This window comes from Theropithecus gelada, chromosome 2 (assembly GCF_003255815.1).
Source record: "Theropithecus gelada isolate Dixy chromosome 2, Tgel_1.0, whole genome shotgun sequence".
NCBI classification, from domain to species: Eukaryota; Metazoa; Chordata; class Mammalia; order Primates; family Cercopithecidae; genus Theropithecus; species Theropithecus gelada.
In genome coordinates, this window is record NC_037669.1 from 41598598 (window position 1) to 41621546 (window position 22949).

Consider the following 22949-nt stretch of genomic DNA (forward strand, 5'->3'; position numbering starts at 1 on the left):
AAAAAAGAAATATTGGAGAATCTACAGACAGCAGCCAAGAAAGATGAAAACGGCATTCACAAAGAAAGAAAAAGAAAAGCTGGCACACTGTTTAGCCTAAAGAAAATAATGAGGCATTTACCAGTCTTCAAAGATATTTGATAATGAATTTTTAACCAAAAGATGCTAAGTTTGAAGGAGTCATTTTTACATATAAGTGCACTTTATGCATGCTATCCCTTAATCTGAAAGAATAGGAAAGAGGGGACGGGCAGGAGGGAAGGAGAGAGAGAGAGAGAGAGGGAGAGAGAGAGAGAAATTAAACTACCCTGGGTTACACGCAGATTTCTCCATAGCATCTTTCAGTGGCAGAAAATAGTGGTGTGATGTCTACACCATTCTGAGGAAAATAATGACCTTAAAGTGTGATCCTAAAATGCTATGTCCAGTCGAGTTGTCCTTTTAACTGTAAAGCTCAAAGACAGTCATTCTTAAATATATGAACACTCAAGAAATACAATACTCATAAATCTTCCTTGACAGAATTTTGGCCACAAAATCCAGATAACCAAGAAGTGAATAATAGTGAGGACCAAATCGATTTCAATGTAAAATGGAGACTGAATAATTATGGAAGTTAAGGTAATAGAACAGAATATAAATGTTATTAGAACTAAAAAAAATAAAAATCTAAAGGTGGGAGAAAGAAGGTTAGAAGCCATGAGCAGGCTAATTTCCTTATCTATAGCAGAAAGTCAATAGATACTATCTAAAGTTGAAATGCATAATTATAAAATGATTCCAGAGGAGGTAAAGTTGCTGTCCAGTTAGTTTCCCTGTCTACTCAAAGGACTAAACTAGAGAGTGGACTTTGCCACTAAGTTCCATTATATATTTAAGAACTATCTTCTTGAAATCAAAATTGATTGAGGACTATCCTTTCCCTAAAATTAAAAGAGGCAACAATCTCCACATTAGATGTTTTAAAGGTTGGGTAACCAACTATCTGTCTGCAGTTTAGAAATGAGTGCAGAGAGATATTAGTGTCCTTATAAGCTGCAAATTTCTGGTGTCAGAAAGAAGGCTGAAGCCTACCACCCACTAGCCTAGGCTCTGGTGTTCATCCCACTATTATCAAACCACCAATGAGAGCAAACTAAAATGAAAAAGAATGGAACCAGCCAGCCAGTACAATCTTAGTGCTTAGGCAAGGAGATGCAAGAGAGACCAGGACAATGAGCTCAGACCCATCTCCAGATCCTCAGGGTTAAGATCCAAAGAGAGAGAGCAAGGGAGAGAGACTGGTAAACGGGATAGCAGTCTTTATAGATAGTAGCCTCTCTGCTTGAGGAAGAAGGCATAAGGATCCGAACATAAATTCCTAGGGGCCTAGTTCTGTAATTTTTGTCCAGCAGCAATACGGACAGTGAATGAGACAAAGCAAGAGGAAGAAAAATGATAGCCCAGTCTTATCACATATGCACACAATCTCTTTGTACACTTGCAGTCTCTCACACAGATGCCTTGAGTATCCTGTGCCCTTTGCCTTCATAGTTAGAGAACACCCCTTACCTGTCTGCCACCTGTTGTTTCTTCTTCCCTGTTTCTGGTTATCTCCATAACTGGAGTCTCTCCTCAGACAAAAACAAAACCCATCTATCTTTCTCTCGGTTTCAACAGGCAATCCCTAATTTGCCATTGCCATGAAAACTTTGGGGTACTGGGGAGAAGGAAAAGAAGGAGAAGCAGGCTTTGTTTGGCTAGTGATTGTCAAACCTTGGTGCAGAAAAGGACTTCTGGGAAAAGAGTTAGCAGAGAGAGCACAAGACAAGAGAAAAAGAAAAGAAAGAAACTTTCTGGGCATGTTGCTTTGGCTGAAGAATGTGTCAGAAAAAGAAGGAAAATCTGAGTTTGCCATTGTCAGCACCCTGACTCCTAGAATGTTGTCTTAGGTCGCGTCTGAGCACTTTACTCAGTGTCTTTCCACTCAAGCATTAATTTGGCTGTAGTGACTGGAGCAAAATCCCTGTGTCTCAATGCCCGATTTCTTCATCAGTGGAAGGAGGACATATGAAATGGTAAAGTTTCTTAAAACAATCTAGAGAGATGCAGGGGATCACAGTATTATATGTGAAGTTCCTTGCCCAATGAGATACCATCTCACACCAGTTAGAATGGCAATCATTAAAAAGTCAGGAAACAACAGGTGCTGGAGAGGATGTGGAGAAATACGAACACTTTTACACTGTTGGTGGGATTGTAAACTAGTTCAACCATTGTGGAAAACGGTATGGTGATTCCTCAAGGATCTAGAACTAGAAATACCATATGACCCAGCCATCCCATTACTGGGGATATACCCAAAGGATTATAAATCATGCTGCTATAAAGACACATGCACACGTATGCTTATTGCTGCACTATTCACAATAGCAAAGACTTGGAATCAACCCAAATGTCCATCAGTGACAGACTGGATTGAGAAAATGTGGCACATATACACCATGGAATACTATGCAGCCATAAAAAAGGATGAGTTTGTGTCCTTTGTAGGGACATGGATGCAGCTGGAGACCATCATTCTCAGCAAACTATCACAAGAACAGAAAACCAAACACCACATGTTCTCACTCATAGGTGGGAACTGAACAATGAGATCGCTTGGACTCAGGAAGGGGAACATCACACACTGTGGCCTATTATTGTGATTATTTACTCTAAATAATTCTTATATCTTAGAGATATGCTCTGAAATATTTACTGATAAAATGACATGATGTCTTGAATTTGGTTCAACATAAGGAATTAAAGTCAGATTGGTCTTGGTTTGACAATTGTTGAAGCTGAATGATGGGTAAAAGTGAGTTTGTTATACTACTCTACTTTTGCATGTTCTTAAAATTTTCCATTATAAATATGTTAAAAATACTTTTGTGAACTACTACTAGGTGACAGGTGCAGAGGATGCAACAGCAGGTTTTGATAATAAAATAATTCAAATTTATTTGATTTCTTCTTACCTAGCCACTTTTCTCTTGTGCTCTGCTATAGATGAAATACTTCATTTCACAGAAAGAGAGTCCTATCCCAGTTTACATGGTTGGCTTCAGTCCTCAGCTATGTAATGGGCTCAAGAAAAATTATTGTTCTAGATTATCTGGCATTTTCTCTGCTAAATTGGGAGCAACACTCTTACATAATTTTTCTACATTTCTTTTCCAATTATAAGTACAAATATAGGAATTTTGACTAGAATTTTACTAAAGTTAACATTAGAGATTGTACAACATTATACAATTTGATCTTATATCCAGAAATACGGGTATTTTCACTCATTTTACAAAAAGCATCTTCCAGATTCTTTATGATATGGAGTTATGATTTGTTAACTGATTTTAACTTAAATTCCATATTGTTACAAACACAAACTGAAGTGGCTTCAATTTTATGGTATTAAAACATATTTAAAGCAAACATGGAAATTGAAAAGTATTAGGTTGGAACCAAATAATCATAAAGGTACCTAGGATTATAACAAAAATTAAACATTATATTTAACTCTGAGATTCCTAGGAGAAAAGACAAAAAGGGAAACTGTACATTATATAGTTCTCATAGTTTAATAGAAAGAATGCATTTTTTTGGTAGGTAGTTCCTTTTAGAAATAACAAAATAGAAAATGAGTTCAACCACTGCTTTATAGAAAATAGGGAAATGTTCTTCAATTGAGCATTTCTTTCCCTCACATTAATAAACTCTGCACACACCTCCTATGTTAATAGGAAATAGGAATTCCAGATAACAAATGTGGAAAGTTGAAATAATCCTGACAAATTTTTCAAATCAATTGTTGAAAATCTTTATTTAGAAAAAAATCTTTAGTTGGAAAACAGCAGAAACCAAAGAAAAACACACTTCATGTAAACAACAGAACACTATGCTAAGTTTAGTTCTACAATAAAAGCCACACAAATCTGTGTGTGGTCAAGGATGAGGATACAGAGAAAAGAAAAAGAAAATTGAGAGAGAGGTAGAAGATAACTCTTTGCTTACTGGAGGTCTTGTCACCTCTGGAAAATAATAAGTTAGGATGGCCCTAGTCTACTAGCATGCCAGAGGTAGAACCAATATAATCTCCTAAAATATGAGATTTGTGTCAATTCTTAGGGTAACTCACTAAGGTGGTTTGGTTCCACCAATGAATAAAGTTTCTAATTCTACACTAAGCTCATCCTTTGGAACATCAACCTCATCTCCAGATTCTTCCCCAAGCTTCTTCCACCAGGGTGCTTGTATGTGCTTCAGGGTTGTGAGATGGGCCTGCTTGGCCTTGGCTGCCACAGGCCTGGATCTACTTAGGAAGAGCTCAGGTTCTTTGCCTTCTGCCTCCTTTAGACTTGGTGCCTCTGTAGTGGACAGAAAATAAATAGATGAGAACAAGAGTCCTATGCCAGGCAGGTAGGAACTTGGAAGCTACAGAGCTGTAACTCTGCAGGCAGAAACAGCATTCCAACTCTGAATGTATTACTTTTGAGACAGGGTCTTGCTCTATTGCCTAAGCTGGAGTGCAGTAGCATGATCATGGTTCACTGCAGCCTCAACCTCCTGGGCTCAAGTGATTCTCCCACCTCAGCTTCCTGAGTACCTGGGACTATGCCACCACACCCAGCTAATATATTTTCTCTTTTTTGTAGAGATCTCACTATGCTGCCCAGGCTGGTCTCAAACTTCTGGACTCAAGCAATCCTTCTGCCTCAGCTTCCCTAAGTGTTGGGATTACAGCCATGAGTCAACATATTTGGCCCATTTCTGTTTTTTTTGAGATGGAGTTTTGCTCTTGTTGCTCAGGCTGGAATGTAATGGTGCGATCTCAGCTCGCTGCAACCTCCGCCTCCTGGGTTCAAGTAATTCTCCTACCTCAGCCTCCCGAGTAGCTGGGATTACAGGCATGCACCACCATGTCTGGCTAATTTTGCATTTTTAGTAGAGATGGGGGTTTCACCATGTCATTCAGGCTGGTCTCGAACTCCTAACCTCAGATGATCTGCCTACCTCGGCCTCCCAAAATGTTGGGATTACAGGCATGAGCCACCGCGCCCGGCCATTTCTGTGTTTAAAGGAATAAAAAAAGATGTAGATTTTTGTAAGATGGTTTATTTATTTATTTATTTTATTATTTTTGAGACAGAGTCTTACTCTGTCACCTACGCTGGAGTGCAGTGGCACGATCTCTGCTCACTACAACCTCCGCCTCCCGGGTTCAAGCAATTCTCCTGCCTCAGCCTCCCGAGTAGCTGGGATTACAGGCACCCACCACCATGCCCAGCTAATTTTTATATTTTTAGATGGGGTTTCACCATGTTGGTTATGCTGGTCTCAAACTCCTGACCTCGTGATCCGCCACTTCGGCCTCCCAAAGTGCTGAGATTAGAGGCGTGAGCCACCTCGCCTGGCCAAGATGGTTTATTTAAAGAACAGAAACTTGGCGGAGCAAGATGGCCGAATAGGAGCAGCTCCAGTCTTCAACTCCCAGCGCCAGCGACACAGAAGACCGGTGATTTCGGCATTTTCAACTGAGGTACTGGGTTCATCTCACTGGGGAGTGCCGGACGATCGGTACTGGTCAGCTGCTGCAGCCCGACCAGCGAGAGCTGAAGCAGGGCGAGGCATTGCCTCACCTGAGAAGCGCAAGGGGGAAGGGAATCCCTTTTCCTAGCCAGGGGAACTGAGACACACAACACCTGGAGAATCGGGTAACTCCCACCCCAATACTGCGCTTTCAGCAAACAGGCACACCAGGAGATCATATCCCACACCTGGCCGGGAGGGTCCCACACCCACGGAGCCTCCCTCATTGCTATCACAGCAGTCTGTGATCTACCGGCAAGGCAGCAGCGAGGCTGGGGGAGGGGCGCCCGCCATTGCTGAGGCTTAAGTAGGTAAACAAAGCTGCTGGGAAGCTCGAACTGGGTGGAGCTCACAGCAGCTCAAGGAAACCTGCCTGTCTCTGTAGACTCCACCTCTGGGGGCAGGGCACAGAAAACAATAACAAAGCAGCAGAAAGCTCTGCAGACGCAAACGACTCTGTCTGACAGCTTTGAAGAGAGCAGTGGATCTCCCAACACGGAGGTTGAGATCTGAGAAGGGACAGACTCCCTGCTCAAGCGGGTCCCTGACCCCTGAGTAGCCTAACTGGGAGACATCCCCCACTAGGGGCAGTCTGACACCCTACACCTCACAGGGTGGAGTACACCCCTGAGAGGAAGCTTCCAAAGCAAGAATCAGACAGGTACACTTGCTGTTCAGAAATATTCTATCTTCTGCAGCCTCTGCTGCTGTTACCCAGGCAAACAGGGTCTGGAGTGGACCTCAAGCAATCTCCAACAGACCTACAGCTGAGGGTCCTGACTGTTAGAAGGAAAACTATCAAACAGGAAGGACACCTACACCAAAACCCCATCAGTACATCACCATCATCAAAGACCAGAGGCAGATAAAACCACAAAGATGGGGAAAAAGCAGGGCAGAAAAGCTGGAAATTCAAAAAACAAGAGCGCATCTCCCCCGGCAAAGGAGCGCAGCTCATCGCCAGCAACGGATCAAAGCTGGACGGAGAATGACTTTGACGAGATGAGAGAAAAAGGCTTCAGTCCATCAAGAACAGAAACTTTAATAGAACCTCGTCCTATAGATGAGAGGCTCAGTTTCAGCCATTTATCCAATTTCAAAATATAAAATTCCCAAATAGTAGCCATTAAAGAAAACACTGGTCCTTTCTGTTCACATACACTAAAGAAATCCAAGAGGCTGACTGAAACACAGGGGCTTCATGGATGGGATCTCTCGTTAAATGGGTCAGTGGTTATGATGAATTAATTTTTGTAAAAGTACTTCATTAAAAATTATAGACCAGGTGCGGTTGCTCACACCTATAATCGCAGCACTTTGGGAGGCCGAGGTAGGCAGGTCACAAGGTCAAGAGACCGAGACCATCCTGGCCAACATGGTGAAACTCTGTGTCTACTAAAACTACAAAAATTAGCTGGGCATGGTGGTGCTCACCTGTAGTCCCAGCTGAGGCAGGATAATCATTTAAACCTGGGAGGCAGAGGTTGCAGTGAGCCAAGATCACGCCACTGCACTCCAGCCTGGCAACGGAGGAAGACTTCGTCTCAAAAAAATAAAAAAAAATTATAAAATGCGCTACAAGAGAATGACACTGTAACTATTGTCATCATCTACTTATAAAATATGACCAAAAGCTTTTCAGATTACATAGTAAAAGATGGCTAGTAGGGCTCAGCATCTGAAATTAATAACTTCGGAGTGACACATATGAATGATGGCAAGGCTTGGGGAAACACGTAAGAAGGAGGTTATAAAATCTGCATCATTTGAAAACATTATGTGCTGGTCTGATCTATGTAAAAATTTCCTGAGGTTAGGGGATGAGCTAAAGATGCTTACTAATGGTTTCCTTCTGAAGGTTTTGGATGTCACAAACCTTGCATAGGTTGTTCCTTTTAGAGAACAAAAGTAAAATGAGCACATACTCATTAGCTGTTCAACATTGGTGCTGATCTGTGCCATCAGAGCTTCTCTGTGCTGCTGGGCTCGCTCTTCCACGGCCCTGCCCATGAAGTAGTGTTGCAGTCGTTCTTGAGCTTGGGCATGGAGTTCCCTACTGACCACATCTGACATTGGAGAGCCCTGGAAACACAGGACAGAAAAACTTATCACAAAGAGGACATAGGTATCAAAGTACCCAACCACTTAGCAGAGGTTTTAGAATGCTTAGCTGTCTCTCATTTTATCAATTGAATCTTATGATTGATGTCTATCTTGTATTCTTACGCAAGTATTAAATAGTCTCTTAAAAGTTTTAGATAAAAATAATGGTGGAGAAGTTTTTTGTCTTTCTTTTTCGTATGTGACCATACTTTACTTTCTCAGACACTGTGGAATTACCGGAGAGGATATAAAAAACAACTACAAAAAAACAACCTGATTAAAAAATGAACAAAATATAATCCTGTGGAAAAAAAATGACTTGAATAGACATTTCTGAAAAAAGATAAAGAAACGGCCAGTAAACACATGAAAAGATGCTCACACTAATTAGGAAAATGCAAGTTCAAACCATAAGATACAACTTCATATCTATTAGCTGCTATCAAAAACAATGACTACAACAAAAATAACTAATGCTGACAAGGATGTACAGAAACTGGAACCCTGTGTGTGACTGGTGGAAATGTAAAATGGTACAGCCACTATGGAAAACAGTATGGCAGTTCCTCAAAAAATTTTTAAAAAGACTTAGCATATAATCTAGCATTTACAGTTCTGGGTACTCACCCAAAAGAATTGAAAGCAAGTACACAAACAGCTATTTGTACACACATGCTCACAGTAGCATTATTCACAATACCCAAAGGGTGGAAGGAACCCAAGTGTTCCTTGGATAAACAAAATGTAGTATACATAATGGAATATTATTCAGCCTTTAAAAAGTAGAAAATTCTGACACATGCTAAAACATGAACCTTGAAGACATTATACCAAGTGAAACAACGAAGTATGATTCCACTAATGGGGTACTTAGAGTAGGCAAATTCATAGAGACAGGAAGTAGAATGGTGGTTGCCAGGAGCTGGGTAGTGGGGGAATGGTGAGTTAGTGTTTAATGGTTGCCAGGAGCTGGGTAGTGGGGGAATGGTGAGTTAGTGTTTAATGGTTGCCAGGAGCTGGGTAGTGGGGGAATGGTGAGTTAGTGTTTAATGGATGCAGAGTTTCAGTTCTGCAAGATGAAAAAAGTTCTCAAGATGGATGGTGGTGATGGTTGCACAAACAATATGAACGTACTCAATGCTAGTACACTACATTTAAACATAGTCAAAATGGTACTTTTTACATTTTATCTATTTTACCACTCTGAAAATAAATAAATTTTAAAAATATAGGAACATGAAGCCACACAAAACTTACTGTATCAGAATTTCTTGGGGTGTGTGGGGCTTGGGTATATAATTTTTATAAAGGTGATTAAATTTGTAAATGATTAAAACTGTTAAAAGCAATATGTCCTCTCTACAGAGCTTAGGAACTGATTATTTATTGGAGAGAAGGCATGCTTCTGTCTATCCTCATTCCATCTCTGCTTTAAAAACTTTCAGTTGTGGTTCTGCCCCTCTCTCCAATTAGGTTCTGGTGCTTGGCTAAGGGAGGAGTTGCTAATATGCTTGATAAGCACTTAAGAGATTCGTTGGCCATATACACCATGGAATACTATGCAGCCCTAAAAAAGGATGAGTTCATGTCCTTTGCAGGGACATGGTTTATGTCCTGGAAGCTGGAAACCATCATTCTCAGCAAACTAACACAAGAACAGAAAACCAAATACTGCATGTTCTCACCCATAAGTGGAAGTTGAAAAATGAGAACACGTGGACGCAGGGAGGGGAACATCACACAGTGGGGCCTATCGGGGGATGGGGAGCTAGGGGAGGGATAGCATTAGGAGAAAAACCAAATGTAGATGACAGGTTGATGGGTCCCAAACCACCCATGGCACGTTATACCCATGTAACACACCTGCACGTTTCGCACATGTATCCCAGAACTTAAAGTATAATAATAACTAAAAAGAAGAGATTCATTGGCCATGCTTTATAGGTGGCCAGGCTGATTATTTTTAAAAGCTCAGGACCCCTAAAATTTTTTTAAGCACTTAGGTTAAAAGAACTTTATTAAAAAATACAGCTTTATTCACTCCTCAGCAAATGTACAACAACAGAAATTATAACAAACTGTCTCTCAGACCACAGTGCAATCAAACTAGAACTCAGGACTAAGAAAATCAAAACCGCTCGACTACATGGAAACTGGAAACTGCTCCTGAATGACTACTGGGCACATAATGAAATGAAGGCAGAAATAAAGATATTCTTTGAAACCAATGAGAACAAAGACACAACATACCAGAATCTCTGGGACACATTTAAAGCCGTGTGTGGAGGGAAATTTATAGCACTAAATACCCACAAGAGAAAGCTGGAAAGATCTAAAATTGACACTCTAACATCAAAATTAACAGAACTAGAGAAGCAAGAGCAAACACATTCAAAAGCTAGCAGAAGGCAAGAAATAACTAAGATCAGAGCAGAACTGAAGGAGAGACACAAAAACCCTCCAAAAAAAATCAGTGAATCCAGGAGTTGGTTTTTTGAAAAGATCAACAAAATTGACAGACCGCTAGCAAGACTAATAAAGAAGGAAAGAGAAAAGAATCAAATAGACACAATAAAAAATGATAAAGGGGATATCACCACCGACCCCACAGAAATACAAACTACCACCAGAGAATACTATAAACACCTCTATGCAAATAAACTAGAAAACACAGAAGAAATGGATAATTTCCTGGACACTTACACTCTCCCAAGACTAAACCAGGAAGAAGTTGAATCCCTGAATAGACCAAAAGCAGGCTCTGAAATTGAGGCAATAATTAATAGCCTACCAACCAAAAAAAGTCCAGGACCAGATGGATTCACAGCCGAATTCTACCAGAGGTACAAGGAGGAGCTGGTACCATTCCTTCTGAAACTATTCCAATCAATAGAAAAAGAGGGAATCCTCCCTAACTCATTTTATGAGGCCAACATCATCCTGATACCAAAGCCACAACAAAAAAAGAGAATTTTAGACCAATATCCCTGATGAACATCGATGCAAAATCCTCAATAAAATACTGGCAAACCAAATCCAGCAGCACATCAAAAAAAGCTTATCCACCATGATCAAGTGGGCTCCATCCCTGGGATGCAAGGCTGGTTCAACATACGCAAATCAATAAACGTAATCCAGCATATAAACAGAACCAAAGACAAAAACCACATGATTATCTCAATAGATGCAGAAAAGGCCTTCGACAAAATTCAACAGCCCTTCATGCTACAAACTCTCAATAAATTCGGTATTGATGGAACATATCTCAAAATAATAAGAGCTATTTATGACAAACTCACAGCCAATATACTGAATGGGCAAAAACTGGAAGCATTGCCTTTGAAAACTGGCACAAGACAGGGATGCCCTCTCTCACTACTCCTATTCAACATAGTGTTGGAAGTTCTGGCTAGGGCAATCAGGCAAGAGAAAGAAATCAAGGGTATTCAGTTAGGAAAAGAAGAAGTCAAATTGTCCCTGCTTGCAGATGACATGATTGTATATTTAGAAAACCCCATCGTCTCAGCCCAAAACCTCCTTAAGCTGATAAGCAACTTCAGCAAAGTCTCAGGATACAAAATTAACGTGCAAAAATCACAAGCATTCTTATACACCAGTAACAGACAAACAGAGAGCCAAATCAGGAATGAACTTCCATTCACAATTGCTTCAAAGAGAATAAAATATCTAGGAATCCAACTTACAAGGGATGTAAAGGACCTCTTCAAGGAGAACTACAAACCACTGCTCGGTGAAATGAAAGAGGACACAAACAAATGGAAGAACATACCATGCTCATGGATAGGAAGAATCAATATTGTGAAAATGGCCATACTGCCCCAGGTAATTTACAGATTCAATGCCATCCCCATCAAGCTACCAATGAGTTTCTTCACAGAATTGGAAAAAACTGCTTTAAAGTTCATATGGAGCCAAACAAGAGCCCGCATTGCCAAGACAATCCTAAGTCAAAAGAACAAAGCTGGAGGCATCACGCTACCTGACTTCAAACTATACTACAAGGCTACAGTAACCAAAACAGCATGGTACTGGTACCAAAACAGAGATATAGACCAATGGAACAGAACAGAGGCCTCAGAAATAATACCACACATCTACAGCCATCTGATCTTTGACAAACCTGACAAAAATAAGAAATGGGGAAAGGATTCCCTATTTAATAAATGGTGCTGGGAAAACTGGCTAGCCATAAGTAGAAAGCTGAAACTGGATCCTTTCCTTACTCCTTATATGAAAATTAATTCAAGATGGATTAGAGACTTAAATGTTAGACCTAACACCATAAAAACCCTAGAAGAAAACCTAGATAATACCATTCAGGACATAGGCATGGGCAAGGACTTCATGTCTAAAACACCAAAAGCAATGGCAACAAAAGCCAAAATTGACAAATGGGATCTAATTAAACTAAAGAGCTTCTGTACAGCAAAAGAAACTACCATCAGAGTAAACAGGCAACCTACAGAATGGGAGAAAATTTTTGCAATCTAGTCATCTGACAAAGGGCTAATATCCAGAACCTACAAAGAACTCAAACAAATTTACAAGAAAAAAACAACCAACCTCATCAAAAAGTAGGCAAGGGATATGAACAGACATTTCTTAAAAGAAGACCTTCACACAGCCAACAGACACATGAAAAAATGCTCGTCATCACTGGCCATCAGAGAAATGCAAATCAAAACCACAATGAGATACCATCTCACACCAGTTAGAATGGCAATCATTAAAAAATCAGGAAACAACAGGTGCTGGAGAGGATGTGGAGAAATACGAACACTTTTACACTGTTGGTGGGATTGTAAACTAGTTCATCCATTGTGGAAAACGGTATGGTGATTCCTCAAGGATCTAGAACTAGAAATACCATATGACCCAGCCATCCCATTACTGGGCATATACCCAAAGGATTATAAATCATGCTGCTATAAAGACACATGCACACATATGTTTATTGCGGCACTATTCACAATAGCAAAGACTTGGAATCAACCCAAATGTCCATCAGTGACAGACTGGATTAAGAAAATGTGGTACATATACACCATGGAATACTATGCAGTCATAAAAAAGGATGAGTTCATGTCCTTTGTAGGGACATGGATGCAGCTGGAGACCATCATTCTCAGCAAACTATCACAAGAACAGAAAACCAAACATCGCATGTTCTCACTCATAGGTGGGAATTGAACAATGAGATCACTTGGACACGGGAAGGGGAACATCACACACTGGGGCCTATTATGGGGAGGGGGCAGGGGGGAGGGATGGCATTGGGAGTTATACCTGATGTAAATGACGAGTTGATGGGTGCTGATGAGTTGATGGGTGCAGCACACCAACATGGCACAAGTATACATATGTAACAAACCTGCACGTTGTGCACATGTACCCTAAAACTTAAAGTATAATAAAAATAAAAATAATAATTTAAAAAAAGGTCACAATATTTCTCCATTGTTTCCTTTTAGAAGTTTTATAGTTTTAGGTTTTGCATTTAGGCCTATGATCTACTTTGAGTTAAATTTTGTATATGAAGTGATGTATGGCTTCAAGTTCAATTTTTTTTATATATGGATAGCCAATTGCTCCAGTTTTTCTACTATATTAACTGTGCATCTCTGTCAATAATTAGTTGGCTATACAAGTGGATTTATTTCTGGATTCAAGTATGTTCTACTGATTTGTTTTTGTATCTTTGTATCAATATCACTGTTTTGATTCTATAGCTTTATAATTGCAATCAGGTAACGTTAGCCCTCCAACTCTGTTCTTTTTTGCAGTTACTTAGCTATTCTATTCTAGGCCCTTTGTATTTCTATATGAATTTTAGAATCAGTGTGTCAATTTCCACAAGAAAACCTGATGGGATTATGATTGTGCTGAACGACATTCTGCCTTGTTCCTAATCTTAGAGGAGAAACATTCAGTCTTTTGTCATTGAACATGATGTCAGTTGTAGGTATTTCATAGATATCTTTCATCAAGTGAAGAAAATTTTCTCCAAATTCCCAGTTTGTTAAGATTTCGTTCTTGGGGTGTGTGGGGTGTCAGGACTAGATGTTGTATTTTGTCAAGCTCTTTTTCTGCATTTATTGATATAATAATATGATTTTTCTTAGTCTGAGTCTGTTAATATGGTAAATTATACCTGAGATAAACTTTACTTGTTCATGATATACTAGCCTTTCAACATATTGTTAGATTCAATTTGCTAAATGAATAACTATTTTGAGATTTATCCATGTTGTTAAAAGTTTTAATGTTTAGAATTTTGAGATAAATGTTCATGAGGAATATTATTCTGAAATTCTTTGCTTGTAAGGTCTCTGGTTATGGTGTCAGGGTATTGCTGGTCTTATAAAATGAGTTGGAAAGTATTTCCTCTTCTTCAATTTTTTATGGAATTGGCATTATTTCCTTCTTAAATGAATCAGTGAAGCAATCCAGCCATGCAAGTTTTCTTGTGGAGAGGTTTTCAGCTACAATTTAGTAGACATATAGATTTATGAGATTATTCATTTTATCTATTCTCAGGTGAACTGCGGTAATTTGTCTTTTGAGGATTTGTCTATTTCATAAAAATTGTTGTATTGGTATAAAGGTACTAATATTCTCTTATTCTTCAATATCTGTATAGTCTATATTGATGTCATTCTCTTACCTCCTGATGTTGGTAATTTATGTCTTCTTTTTCCTGGTCAGTCTGGCTGCAGTTTTATAAATTTTATTGATCTTCTCAAACAATCAGCTTTTAGTTTCATTTATTTTTCTCTATTGCTTTTGTTTCCTAGTTTATTGATTTCCCTTTTATCTTTATTTCCTTTCTTCTGCTTACTTGGAGTTTAATTTTCTCCGTTTCTAGTTTTTTAAGTTATAAGCTGAGGGTTTTCTTGTTTTTGTTTTTTAGTGAGAAAGGAGGGGCTGTCTGTTTCTGTTTGTTTTTTTTTTTAAGAGACATAGTCTTGCTATGTTGCCCAGGCTGGAGTACAGTGGCTATTCACAGGCACAGTCATGGACCACTATAGCCTTAAACTCCTGGGCTCAGGAAATCCTCCCGCCTCAGCCTCCCAAGTAGTTGTCACAGGCTACTGTGCCCAGCTCTTTGAGGCCTTTGATTTGAGACCTATCTTCTTTTTAAAATACAGGTGTTTAGTGATAAAAATTTCCTTCTAAATACTGCTTTTGGGGAATCTACAAGTTGTGAAAGGTGGAGTTTTCATTCAGTTTGAAATACTTTATAATTTCCCTTCTGATTTCTTCTTTGAGCCTTTGGTTATTTAGAAGTGTGTTGTTTAGTTTCCATATAGTTGGTAATATAACCAGAGATATTTCTGTTATTGACTTCTAACTTAATTCTATTGTGGGCAGAGAATATACTTTGTATATATATATTTTTTAGTTTATTGAGATTTATTTGATGGTACAGAACATAGTCCATCTTGGTAAATGTTCTATGTGCAATGTTCATTAAGAAGAATGTTATTTGGTGAAGTTTTCCAAAAATGTCAATTAGATCAAGTTGTTTAATAGTGTTGTTCATATCTACCATATCCTTGCTGCTTTTCTGCGTGCTTGTTCTATAAGTTGTTGTTGAGAGGGTTATTGAAAGAATTGTGGCTTTATTCCTCATCACAGTTCTATCAGTGTTTGCTTCATGTATTTTTTTATTGTGGTAAAATATACATAAGATTTATCATTTTAACCATTTTTAATTGTACAGTTCAGTGGTATTAAAGTACATTCATATTGTTACATGACCACTGCCACTGTTCATCTCCAGAACTTTTATATTTGCCCAAATTGAAATTCCATACTCTTTAAATACTATCTTCTCATCCTACTCCCCAACTTCTACTCCTGAAAACCGCAATTCAATTTTCTATTTCTATCAATTTGCCTTCTCTAGGTATCTTAGATAAGTGGAATCAGATAATATTTGTCCTTTTGTATCTGGCTTATTTCAGTTAGCATGTCATCAAGGTTCATTCATGTTGGCTACATGTATTTTGGAGCACTGTTATTAGGTATATAAACATTTAAAATTCTTATGTCCTCTTAATTGATTCCTTTATCATTATACTTGTTCCACCTTTTTTCATATTTAAAGTATGTTTCTTGTAATCAACATATAATCAGGCTTTTTTATTCAGTCTGCTACTTTGCTTTTTAATTGGGGTGTTCAGACCATTTTTAGCTATTGTAATTACTGATACAATCACATTTGAGTCTATCATTTTGCTTTCTTTTTGTCCCATCACTTTATTTTTCCTCTTTTTCTGCCTTTTTTGATCAAGTATATTTTATGATTCAATTTCATCTCTTTTGTAGACTTATTAGCTATTTTATTATCAGTCGTTAGCTATAACTCTTTGTTTTTTAAATTTTAGTGGTTGCTTTAAGGTTCATACCATACATGGTTAACTTATAAATCTACCTTCAGATGATAACATATCACTTCATATATAGTATAAGAACCTCTCAATAGTATAGCAATCCCCCAGTTATCCAAGGTTTCACTTTCTGTGGTTTCAGTTACCTGCAGTAGAGTACAATAAGATATTTTGAGAGAGACAGAGAGACCACATTCATATAACTTTTATTACAGTATATTATGATAATTGTTCTACTTTATTACTGTGGTTGTTAATCTCTTACTGTGTGTAATTTATAAATTAAACTTTATCATAAGTATGTATGTATAGGAAAAAACATGATATATACAGGGTTCAGTACTATCTGCAGTTTTAGTCTTCCATTGGGGGTCTTGGAATGCATCTTCTGAGATTAACGGGGGACTACTGTATATTTACCCAAGTACAGTCATGCCTTGCTTAACGACAGGAATAGGTTCAGAGAAATGTGCTGTTAGGTGATTTTGTCACTGTGCGCCTGTCATCGAGTGTACCTACACAAACTTAAATGGTATAGACTACTACCTATGTAGGCTATGTGGTATACCCTATTGCTCTTAGGCTACAAATCTGTACAGCATGTTATTGTACTGAATACTGTAATCAATTTTAATGCAATGGTAAGTTTTTGCATATGTAAACATATAAAAATATAGAAAATGTCCAGTAAAAATATGCCATTACAATATTATGTGACCACTGTTGTATATATGGACCAACACTGACTGAAAATTCATTATGTGACACATGGCTGTAATTACCATTTCCAGTGCTCTTAATTTCTTTATGTAGAGCCAGATTTCTCTCTGGTATCTTTTCCTGGCATCATTTTAAACAGAAATGTTAAGTGTTTTACACGTTAAAGAACTTAACATTTCTGATTTACATTCCCACCAACAGTGTGTAAGTGTTCCCTTTTCTCCACATCCTTGCTAACATCTGTTGTTTTTGATTTTGTAATAATAGTCATTTTAACTGGTATAATATGGTTATTTATTATGATTTTAATTTACATTTCTCTGATGATTAGTGATATTGAGCATTTTTCATTGTTTGTTGACCACTTGTATGTCTGTTCATGTTTCTTGCCCATTTTTTTTTTTTTTTTTTGAGACAGGGTCTCTCTCGGCCACCCGGGCTGGAGTGCAGTAGCATGAACATGCCTCACTGCAGCCTCAACCTCCTGAGCTCAAATGATCACCCCACTTCAGCCTCTCAAGTAGCTGGGACCGCAGACAGGCACCACCATGCCTGGCTAATTTTTAAATTTTTTGTAGAGACCAGGTTTCACCATGTTGCCTAAGCTGGTTTCGAATTCCTGGGCTCAAGTACTCCTCCTGCCTTGGCATCCCAGAGTGCTGAGATTATAGGCATGAGCCACAGCATCCGGCTTTGCCCACTTTTTAATGGGTTTTTTTCTTCTTGAGTTGAGTTCCTTGTAGATTCTAGATATTAGCCCTTTGTTAGATGTATAGCTTGCAACTATTTTTTCCCATGCTATAGGCTGTTTACCGTTGATTGTTTATTTTGCTGGAGAGGAGTTTGCAATATAAGCATGTAAATGTGCATTTTTACTCCCTCAATCTATATGAATAAAAAGAATTTAACATTTTTTATAACATTTCTGGAATGTTAAATTCTTTTTTGGTAGTGCAAGTGTACTGGTGATCAAGTCTTTCAGCTTTTGTATGTCTGAAAAAGCTTATTTTTAACAATTTTTTTTGCCAGGTACAGAATTCTAGGTTGGACAACTTTTTTTCCTTTCAGTACTTTAAAGCAAGGTATCTTCTTGCTTGCACTGTTCCTACTGAGCAATGTAATTTTTGTCTTTATATAACATTTAAAATTTTTTTTGTTTTTAAGATTTTCACGTATCACTGGTTTGACAATTTTGATTATGATATTCCTTGGCACAGTTTTTTCCATGTACTTGTGCCTTAACTGGTTTGGGTATGGGCTTATCATTTTTAGTTTGGAAAGTTTTCAGCCATTATTTTTCTCTACATTTCCTTCAGGGATTCCAATTTTTCATTTATTGGGTCACTTACAGTCCCACAGCTCAGTAATGGTCTTTTCAAATATTTTTCTCTTTTTTCCCTCTCTGTGACTCATTTTGTGCAGTATCTACTACTATGGCTTCACCTTTATTATTAATTTATTATTAGACTTCCATCCAGCAAAGTCTAATCTGCTATTAATTTGATCAAGTATATTTTTCACACCATACTTTGAAGTTTTTATCTCTAGGAGTTTGATTCAGGTATTTTAAAAATATTTTCCATATTTCTACTTGACTTTTTGAACATATAGAATACAGTTATAATGACTGTTTTAATGCCCTTCTCTGCCAATTTTAACATCTATGTAATTTCTGGGTTGGTTTGATTGAATATCCTCCTCATTATGGGTCCTATTTTCCCACTTCCATGCATGCCTTTAATATTTCATTAGCTGCTAGACATTGTGACTTTTACCTTGTTGGGTGCTGGATATTTTGACATTTCTTAAAATTTTGAGTCTTTTTTTGGAATGCTGTTAAATTACATGAAAACATTTTAATCTTTTTTTGACTCTTGATTTTATAATTTGTTTGGCAGAATGGAGCTGTCTAGGCTAATCATAATCTACTATTAAGGGAAGGTCTTCCTGAGTACGCTTCACAATACCCTGTGAATTATGAGTTTCTCCAGCGTATTTGACGGGAACAGGCACTATTCCTGGACCTATGTGAGTTCCAGACACACTTCCGTCTTACCTTTTCAGATGACTGTTTGGAAAATTTGGCTTTAGATAATTTCCTCACATGTACATGCTGATTAGTATTCTGGAGAATACTCAAGGGGTAGATTCTGTAGATATCTGGGGTTCTCTCTCTTTGCAGCTCTCTTTGCTCTGGTACTCTGTTCTATCAAGTCTAGCTCTCTTGGTGTCACCAGACTCTCAGTGCCATCTCCTTAACTCAAGGATTCTAAAGAGCTCTTCTCTTCCTTGAGCTATGGCCTAAAAACTCTTTCAAGGCAGTAAGCTGGGGTAATTATAGGGCTCGCTTTGTTCCCTCTCAGAAATTATTGTTCTTTGTTGTCTGATGTCCAGGGTCTTGAAAACGATTTTCTCATACATTTTTATCTGTTTATGTTTGTTTCTTTTTCTGGTTGTTTCAGGCAGGAAGTAAATCTAGTCCCTGTTACTCCATCTTGGCCAGAAACAGATGTCAGGACTTTTTCCAGTGTCTACCTCTTTATGGTAATCACAGAGGGCCTGACATAGAAGGGTGGTTTTTTCCTCCTCTCTTTCTCCACAGACTCCATTAGGTTTTGGGTCCCTAAATCCAGATTAGCAGGAGGGGAAAGTAAGAGGGCTTACTTACACTTCTTGGACTAAGCTATGCTATCCAATTCAGGTTTTACCATTGCTGTGTTCCAGTGATTACCAGATACATGCTCAGCTACTAATATATTTGCACTTCATTTCCATTTGTATAGTGGTTTTTGTTTGTTACAAAAAGTCCTTTCATTTTGGGCGCTCTGGAGGAATGAAAGGGTGAATGACAGGACTGCCTAAATATCACATCAAACCTCTAACATCAGTTATCCAGAACCTTCAAATTTGAGAAGTGTGTGTGTGTATCTGTGTGTGTGTGTATGTATGTGTGTGTGTGAGAGAATGAACTCAGGCACAAACACCACCACCACAATCACAACAAAACTCATGAAAAGCACCAAGATACACTATGAGTGGTTGGTTCAAATGAGGGAATAATTCTGATAGATTGAAATGTATAAACTGCCAACTTTGTCCATAAAATTACAGAAGTGTGAAAGCATGGGAGAAACTGTAAGAGTAAAGAAAGTAGAGGTAATCAGCAAAGGTGCAGGTGATTAAAATTAATGACAGGAGTGGTGAGTTACTCCCAAGGCAGAAAGGGAAATGACCTTTGAAGACACATAGGAGTAGATGGTCAAGAATTCAGGTGGGAGAAGTGAATAACACGTGACCTGCAATACTGTGGTCATAGAAAGTCAAAGATATGGACATTTCTGTTGGGATAAAGGCGCTAGCAGTATATTTGTGGTAAGATCATAAGAGGCAAATAGTCAAATGCTATATCTTATTGGCTTCTGGAGGTACATTAGTAGTCCAACAAATGTAAGAATGAATAATCATTGATTGACAATTACATATACTCTTTCTGGAAGGTTCAAAATAGTTCGAGTTTTACTGTATATTGCAAAAGAAGAAATGAACAAGTCTTATTGACGTAGTATGGGAAAAAACTGATTTAAAGCAGAGTCTCCTTCACCACTGACTATACCTCTATGGCTATGTAACTATAAAAAGATATACCATTACTTCTATGGAAAAGCCAATGCATTACCTTATACCAGCAATAAATGTATACACACACACACACACACACACACACACACACACACACATATATATGAGAGACACTGTTTTGTTGATCAATATCATGCACTGGAATAATGTAATACTGATTTGGCACAGAAGCCTACATACCAAATGTCTTCTGACATAGTCATCCACTTGTTGCTTCAGTTCAACTCGGCGTGCATCAGTGAGTTCTTGGAGTCCTCGCCAAGAAGTAAATAGTTTCTTTTTCTTATGGCACTTTGCTAGGAATTTAAGTGCCTGGAGGAAAAAAAAATTGAAGGTTTGTGATTTTTCTCCCCTAACTAATAGAACTATTTTCTCACTACAACATATGGTAGTGACCACATTGCAATATTGATTAACTCTGAGTGTGTATAAGGAGGGGAATGGGACTGTGACAAGACGCAGGAGAATAGTGATTTTGAAAATACACAGTCTTCTGTAGTGCTTTTTACAAGGATATAGTCACATATTATTTGTGCAGTAAGCAATGAAGAGGAAAAAAGCAATAGATTCTAGTCTCAATTCTAGTCCCTTATAAACTATGATTCTGGACAAGTCACTTGATCCCTAGAGGACAGATTCTATGTCTATAGAAAAAAGGGGCCTTAATTCTACACAGCCTACAGGATTGTAAACACCTAGGAGACAGTATATTTCTGTCTGAATTATTTCCCATGTCCTTCAGAATGGACTCTGGTAAAAAGAAATTTTGTAATAGGCATGATATGGGACAAATTTGCAATTATTCTTCCCAATTGTTTTCACTCTTCTTGTGTCTTTGTTGTTTTTATTTTCATCAAAGTTACATGTTCCCATTATTTAAAGCAAGGGTCAGCAAATCATTGCCCACAGGCCAAATCTAGCCTGCTGCCTGTTTTCATAGGGCTTGAGAGCTAAAAATGTGTGTGTGGTTTTGTTTTCGTGTTTTTGTTTTGTTTTGTTTTTTCATTTTACATTGTTAAACAATTTAAAGGGAAAAGAATATTTAGTGGCATGTAAAATTATATGAAATTCAAAATCTAATGTTTACAAATAACTTTTTTTTTTGAGATAGAGTCTCACTCTGTCACCAGGCTGGAGTGCAGTGGCACAATCTCAGCTCACTGCAACCTTCAACTCCCCAGGTTCAAGCAATTCCCCTGCCTCAGCCCAGAGTAGCTGGGATGACAGGCGTGCACCACCACACCCGGCTAATTTTTGTATTTTTTAGTAGAGATGGGGTTTCACCATGTTAGCCAGGCTGGTCTTGATCTCTTGACCTTGTGATCCACCTGACTCGCCCTCCCAAAGTGCTGAGATTACAGACGGGAGTCATCGTACCCCACCTCTACAAATAACATTTTACTGGAACACAGACATGCTCATTTGTTTACTATTGGCTATGGCTGCTTTTGTGCTATAACTGAATACATGTGACACACTGCATGACCTGCAAAGCTTAAAATATTTTATTATATAGCGCTTCCCAGAAAAGTTTGCTGATATAACTCTATCGTTTAATGTGTCAGTTTCGTAAGAATTACTAGAATGCTATTGTTTAATTTGTCAGCTGCATAAGAATTACTAGAATTCGGCCGGGCGCGGGGGCTCAAGCCTGTAATCCCAGCACTTTGGGAGGCCGAGACGGGTGGATCACGAGGTCAGGAGATTGAGACCATCCTGGCCGACACGGTGAAACCCCGTCTCTACTAAAAAAATACAGAAAGCTAGCCGGGCGAGGTGGCGGGCGCCTGTAGTCCCAGCTACTCGGGAGGCTGAGGCAGGAGAATGGCGTGAACCCGGGAGGCGGAGCTTGCAGTGAGCTGAGATCCGGCCACTGCATTCCCGCCTGGGCGGCAGAGCGAGACTCCGTCTCAAAGAAAAAAAAAAAAAAAAAAAGAATTACTAGAATTCTTACTAGAGTTACCCATTTACCCTGTCCCCTGACTCAAGGGCAACAATTTAATTCAGTTTATTCTTTTGACATTTAGCTCCGCCTATTTTTCTGTGATTTTTTTTTTTTCAGATATAGGTATTACCTATTGATTTTCTTGTATGAAAGGTATGAATTTAGCTCTCTTTCACTTGCTTCTACTCCCCATCCATCCTATATTATTATATCATAATTTTAGTTAAATTAATGTTCAATATTTGTAAAATTATGACCACATAAAGGCTATTCACTTTTGAACAATATACTATAATTACTTTTCCTTCCTTGCACATTTTTATTTTCTCTGGAATTATTAATTCTCTTTTCTCCCATGCTTTTTTTTCCATACTACCGATTGTATTTTATAAACTCTGCCCTACTTTTCAACACATTAAAATACATCAGGCATTCTATCAAATTCATTTTCTTGGACACACTTTCTGGAGCTTCCTGACCTGCTCTCTATACCTTGGGCATAGCTGTCATCCTGTGGTCTC

The 22949-nt window shown here is 38.4% G+C and overlaps 1 protein-coding gene across 2 annotated transcripts in view; it reads right to left on the minus strand.

Annotated features, from left to right (window-relative positions):
• Positions 1-3585: 3585 nt before the first annotated feature.
• Positions 3586-22949, minus strand: part of IQCB1 (IQ motif containing B1) — a 76132-nt gene continuing 56768 nt past the window's right edge. For both annotated transcript variants that reach the window (XM_025377790.1, XM_025377789.1), the window contains 3 exons: positions 20664-20795; positions 7533-7689; positions 3586-4385 (listed from right to left, as the gene is read on the minus strand). In XM_025377790.1, the coding sequence (XP_025233575.1) occupies positions 4156-4385; positions 7533-7689; positions 20664-20795 (519 nt within the window). In that variant the 3' untranslated portion in view covers positions 3586-4155. The remainder of the gene's footprint in view (positions 4386-7532; positions 7690-20663; positions 20796-22949) is intronic.